This window comes from Muntiacus reevesi, chromosome 2, assembly GCF_963930625.1.
Source record: "Muntiacus reevesi chromosome 2, mMunRee1.1, whole genome shotgun sequence".
Taxonomy (NCBI): domain Eukaryota; kingdom Metazoa; phylum Chordata; class Mammalia; order Artiodactyla; family Cervidae; genus Muntiacus; species Muntiacus reevesi.
Genome location: NC_089250.1, coordinates 6,918,928 through 6,925,502, shown reverse-complemented (window position 1 = coordinate 6,925,502; position 6,575 = coordinate 6,918,928). Strand labels below are relative to the sequence as shown.

Genomic DNA, 6,575 nt, shown 5'->3' with positions numbered 1-6,575 from the left:
ACGGTGGTGTGTCTCGCAGAGGATTGTGGGTGTGGGGCCCCATGTGACGCCGTGAGAGGATTCGGAGTCAGTGAGTGGAATTGGGCTCCAGGAGAAGAGGGACAGAGCCAGTGTCCCAGAGATTCTCCTTCGGGTTTACGAGTGCCGCGCGCTCTTCCTCCTTGCCTTTCCGACCCTTCTTTTCAAGCTTCTTTGTTCCTCCTCCAGGTCGTGTTGAGGGACTTCAGCCCCAAAGCGGCTCTCTGAGGTTTGGGAGCTGGGAAGGAGGTCCTCGTTCCCTGGTGTTCCCGGCGTTACCGGGTGGGTAGGAGGGGCAGGTGGGCACCGGAGATGAGGGCGCGCGACCGAGGTGAGGTCAGGTCGCCTTCCTGTCTCCGAATATCTGGCGGAGGTCAAGTGCTTTCGTTCTGAACATCTATACGCTTTACCTCTGATAGTTGAATGAAATGTTTACCCCACAAGGCTGTTCTGAGGGTCAGATGTTTAATGGTGCGTCATAACCAAGCCTTTCTTTTGAAACAAAGCACTGTTACTTTGTATTTGTTAACTAGAGAGAGGCTTTACCTGGTTCACGAAGGGTGGTCGTGTACAAAGGGGGAACTTTGTGAGCTAAACCTGAATTCATTTTGTTCAATACAGCCTGGTCGAAGTAAAGGCTATTCCAAACAAAACGAAGTCAGGATTAATGGGACCAGAATGTGAAGAAACAAATAAGACCGACTGAGACTTAAGGATATTTTAATCATATTAGCTTTTACTTGTAACACATACATATATAAAGTAGAAATATGGGATATTTAAGTGAGGGCAGTTGGCTAGAATCATTTGCCTCCCTCCATAAAGACCTGGAATTCTGCTTGGTTTTGCCTTAAGTTTATTTCTTCAAATGCTGTTCTCAAAAAAAGATATTCTGATAATTTTTCTTTTCTGCATGTGACTCAAGATTCATTTGGGAAATGAAATTAGATCTCTTTTATTTTACTTAATGTAGCTTAGAATATAATATTGTGAATTAGTATTTTCTCCAAGTATCTTACTTAATTTTATTACTAACCTTTCATTATGATTTTATTTTTTAGTATTTGATTTCTTCAGGCATTTGTCCAGTTACACATTTTAAAATGGCATCCAAGCAAGAAATCATGAGTGACCAACGGTTTAGGCGTGTTGTAAAGGACCCAAGATTTTGGGAAATGCCAGAAAAGGATCGAAAAGTCAAAATTGACAAGAGATTTCGAGCGATGTTTCATGACAAAAAGTTCAAATTGAATTATGCTGTGGATAAAAGAGGACGTCCCATCAACCACAGCACTACAGAGGACTTGAAACGTTTTTACGACCTTTCAGATTCTGATTCGGATCTCTCTGATGACGATAATAAAACACTGAGTCAAAAGAAAATGAAGAAGAAAAAACCCCAGACTATAAATGAAGTAGAGTCAAAAAATCTTGTTGAAGATAAAAAGAAAAAAAACAAGAAAATTTGTCACAAAGGTTCTGGAAATAAGGATGATTTAGATAACTCTGAGAGAATTCAGAAAATGAAAACTTCATGCAAATCTAAGAAGATAGACTCAGTAAGTCCTGAGAAAGATAGCAAAGAATTTACACAAAAAAGTACAAAAGGGGAAAAATACACTGTTCAGCATAGCACAGACTCGTTTCCCAAAGGACAACTAAGAACAGACTCAGGCACCTCTGAGATTGTTCAGTCTCCCAAGGTCAAATATTCTGAGACAAGAAGAAGAAAAATGCAATCAGGTTGGTTGAAAAGAACTAAGGAATCTTTGGTATTATATTATTTATTCTTATACTGGTCTTTTAAAAAGGAAATATATATAATTATTTTCATAGTATAGGAGTGATCAGGTACTTATTTGGAAGTATAAAGCTATGAAAGATAATACACCAGAAGATAATTTTTGATTTGATGCTGTAATGGCTAGAAGAGAGACAAATAAAAGTATGAGTCTTGAGGCTAAACCAGTGATTTTGATTTGTAGTGGGCACTAGTGACTGCTGTATTCTCTAGATAAAGTGTCACATGATCTCATGACGGGGTAAGACGAGATGTATCTGAAGAAAGAAAGTAGAGTTGGGTACTCAGGCATTGCTTCATTTATTCAACTACTTTTAGTAACAAATATGTGGCAGATAGAACATTAAGACACGATTCCTCCCATTTTAGGGCTACTGCTAGTTTAAGTGATGCCTGTGCAAAAATTAGAAAAACATACGCCCTTCTGGACCCACAGAGCTTCCAGAGCTAACAGCTCTGTGAGCTCTGTCCTCTGGTGAGGACAGTACCTTTGAGGGAGGCACAGGTTCTTTTTCCCGAAAAGACAGACACGCTGTTCCTGCAGGGTGTGTGGCTTGGTGATTGGAGTTTGGCTTTGATTGCAGCCCTTCTTGACCCTTTGCAAATCAGCTTTTGCAAATAACTGCTTGCAACATTGTGTAGTAGCCCTGATCTGAAGCAGTACTGTGCATTAGAAGTGTAATTTTGAATTTTCTATCAGACACGTTAAAAAGTAAAAAACCGATGATTAATAGATATATGAATATACTCTATTTAACCTAATATGTCAAAAACTATTTCAATACATAATATAAAAATAGGATATTTTACATTCTGTTTTCTTACTATATCTAGTTGGACGAGCTGTTTTTCAGGTGCTCAGTTACCATATGTGGTTGCTGGCTACCATATTGGATAGTGCAGATATAAAGTGGAAGAAATCAGAACCATAATACGTAATAGAGTAATTTTAAGTACCGTAGAAGAAAAGGCCTCTGAGAATTTGGAGGAAGAGGTTACTCAAGATACAGTAATCAGTAAAATTCATAGGTGAAGTGCTATTTTGGTTGGAGTTTAGAAGAATTAAGTTTGGAATCCAGAGTATCCTACATGGAAAGAACTTTTTGAGCAGGTGTTTGGTGGGGCTTGTTCAGAAGAGATCAGTATTCCTGTTTGATTAGATAATAAGATGTCTGAAGGGGTGAGTGAATAATAAAGCTAGAAATGATTATTTGATACTAAGTAAGAAATGTCTGATTCTAGTTCATGTTTACAAGTTTCCTAAGCTATTTATAATTGTCCTACCTGGCAGCAGGAAATTTTGAGTATTGGTGTTGCTGATCATTGGTGTTGTAATTGAAAACTGGTGATGTTCAGATAAGCCAGACAAAGGGTGGTTATGGTTACAGTACCCTAGCAGGGTAGCCATCAAGAAAAAGACAGAAATGTCTTGACAGGCCATGGTCACATTGGGAAGGTAGGAAATATCAGGCAGTGGACAGAATTCTAAATAACAGGGACTAAGGGGTCAGGAGTGAGATCTCATTCCATTTGTAGAGGAACCAGGCAGCAAACTGAGGTATAGGGAGAAGGGATGCAAGTCTGGTTACTGAAAAGGAAAAATAAAATCAGATTGGGAACAGTAGCAAGATTGGCCTGATGCTACGTTTGTGAGCTAAGTTAGTCTAGCTTCCTTTTTCAGTAGATTTAGAGTACTGGGTTAACATAATATGTCCAGTAATTCTTTGGATTTATTTTATGTTATCTTAAGTTTCTCAATAACCATGAGAAATTACGTTACTTAGGAAACAAGGTTAAAGTGATTTATGTGAGGATACACAGACCTGTAACCCAAGTCTTTGAGTCTTTCTGCCCCACCTTGTTGCTTGTTATAATTTTCATTGGTTCCTCAATCCAGGAAAAGCATTATCTATAAGTAGAGATTAAGTGGCTCCACATATCACCATCTTTTGCTCATTATTATTCATCACTTACCATTCCAACAACTACTGTGCCCAAGGGGCTTTTTAAGTGCTGTGAGGTAAAGGTGATGTGAGGAGCTGCAGTTTGATATTATATGTCATTTTAAAATGTTGCCCAGCACTTGTGTGCTTAAGAATTTAAGTAAGTTATTAGACGTGTGCAAAGAACGTGGACTGTAGCCCTGTTTTGAAATTTTAAAAATGGTAACATAAGTCATTAGTGGAAGAAAGGGAAAATGAGAGTCTCTCAGTCCTGACTCTTTGTGACTTTATGGACTGTATAATTCTCCAGGCCAGAATACTGGAATGGGCAGCCTTTCCCTTCTCCATGGGATCTTCCCAACCCAGGTCTCCCGCACTGCAGGCAGTTTCTTTACCAGCTGAGCCACAAGGGAAGCCCAAGAATACTAGAGTGGGTAGCCTATCCCTTCTCCAGTGGATCTTCCCAAACCAGGAATCAAATTGGGGTCTCCTGCATTGCAGGTGGATTCTTTACCAACTGAGCTGTCAAGGAATCCCTTAAATGAGTTACGATACATCCAAATATGTCTGTGACACATGAAGTTTTAAAAATAGGTTACAAAATTGAGTAGATGGTATGACCAGCTACTTAAAAACAAATTAGTGGGTGTATCATTGGAAACAAATTCAGAGTTACATACCAAAATAACCACCCAGTTACTTCTAAATGAAAAGTTACTAGTCATCTTTATTTTCTTCATCAAACCATATTTTTTTGTTTTTCTTTTGCAATGAGCAGTCATTACTTTTGTAATCAGAGGAAAAGTAATAAAGCATTTTTAAAAAATAGGTAAGTAAGTAGTAATATTTGCAGTCACTACCAGAGCATTGTCATCTAGAAACAGAGGCAGTTATTTTTGTATTCCCTCATTGTTTATTTATTTATTAGCTTATTTTTGTTTCTTTGTGTTCCTTCATTATTTAAAATAAGGTTTTGTACACAGTGGGCTTTGAACAAATATTTAGGGAATGAATAAATGTTACGAGTATACTTGATATTGTCGAAAATATTAAAATACTAGATTGTTTAATTTGTTCAGTTTGTTATACAACCCCAAATGTGATATGTGTACCACTGTTAAATGTGAGACGATGTCTTCTTATCAGGTGATATTTCAACTATTTTTATATTAATAGTTATGTGGTTCAACATCTTAGGGGAAAAAAATCACCACCACATCACAGATATATGAAATCTGTAACTTCGGGGATATTGTTTAGAACAAGCTAATATTTTTAATTAAAAAAACATTCAACTTCATGAAAAATGTCAATGATAGGCAGAAATCATGAAAATTGTATGATAATAACTGATGCTTAAGAAATACTGCAATACTAGATAGGAATGTGTCCCCAAGGTGTTATTTTAAGCAAGTTGTTTAAAAGTGAATTCTGATGTTTATCTCATACTAATTTACCTTCATAATTGTGGTAGTTTTCTGATCCCATTTATAGAACTTAGGTTAATGCCCTTTTAAAGCTTTTTTTTAGTTACCTTTTATTACTCCCCACTCTTGTGATACTAAAATAAAGCTTAGTTCCTACTCTTCCTCCTAACAAAACTTCATTTGGTTAGGCATGAATTTTGTTGAATTTATATTTTCCTTTAGTCTGCTTCATGGAAATTATATTTTTACTGGATTTGAGGTCAAAATAACTTGGATTTAATTTAATTCAGTGTTTACATTTTCTTAATTTCTCCTTTGACCTTTTTGCAGTGGTTCCATTCATAATAGCAAGAGACAGTGATGGTCATGAAGACTCAACAGGTGGTAAAATGTTTGACAAAGATGTTCTGGAGGAAGATTCAGAAAGTGCTAGTGAAACGGGAAGTGATGAAGAATCTGAAGATGAAATTACAGGCATTTGTAGGGCTGCTGCTGCTGATCTTCATGATGAAGAAGAAGATGATGATGATGATGATGATGATGTAATTGAAAATGATGAGGAAGATGAGGATAGTGAGGATAATGATGAAAGTGACAGTGGCCCTGATCTTGCGAGGGGCAAAGGAAATATAGAAACCAGTTCTGAAGATGAAGACGATATGGCAGATTTACTTCCAGAGGAATCTGGTTTTGAGCATGCTTGGAGAGAATTAGATAAAGATGCTCCTCGGGCTGATGAGGTAAACTTTTGAATAAATAAGATTATTTTATCAAAAGTACAAGTAGCTGTTATGGATGGTAGGATTAATGTCATTAAATTGATAAGGTAAAGCTTTATTGGTAAATAATACTCTTGATGGTGATTCTAGTTAAAACTTCTTGATACAGAATATACCTATTTAAAGTTAATATCTGTTCCAGCAGTTAGGGGTGAATTTCTATATAAATAATTAGAAGTTGTGAAATTTTTAGAAAATGGTTGTTTTAACTAGAAGTGTGTATCAGTTCCTACTGTACCTATTAAAAATGCTATAGATTAATATATATTAAAGTTTCCTACTCACTCATGGGTGGCAAAATAGCTTAACAAACTTGGTAGTTAAAGAATCAACCCATCCTCATGTTCTGATTCAAAAACTAAGAACCAAATAAGAGAAAGTGCTTTTCTGTTTACAGTTTTACTCTTGTGTGGCTCATCAGAAGTTTCCTTTTACATACTGAAATCACTTAGATAATCTTAGTGATTATCTTAGAAAATCACTTAGAGAAGAAATCACTTAGATAAATACTATATTAATGATTTCAGGATTGGGGGGAGAAGGCATTATATTTACTGTCTTAATTTTGCAAGCATTGGGAATGATCTAGATTATGTAATAAGTAACT

At 36.5% G+C, this 6,575-nt stretch overlaps 1 protein-coding gene across 1 annotated transcript in view; it reads left to right on the top strand.

Annotated features, from left to right (window-relative positions):
• The first annotated feature begins 37 nt into the window (after nucleotides 1–37).
• The window catches only part of ESF1 (ESF1 nucleolar pre-rRNA processing protein homolog), a 51,585-nt gene continuing 45,047 nt past the window's right edge, over nucleotides 38–6,575 (top strand). Inside the window, exons 1-3 of the mRNA XM_065920878.1 lie at nucleotides 38–300; nucleotides 1,080–1,761; nucleotides 5,520–5,929. Of these exons, the coding sequence (XP_065776950.1) occupies nucleotides 1,122–1,761; nucleotides 5,520–5,929 (1,050 nt within the window). The 5' untranslated portion in view covers nucleotides 38–300; nucleotides 1,080–1,121. The remainder of the gene's footprint in view (nucleotides 301–1,079; nucleotides 1,762–5,519; nucleotides 5,930–6,575) is intronic.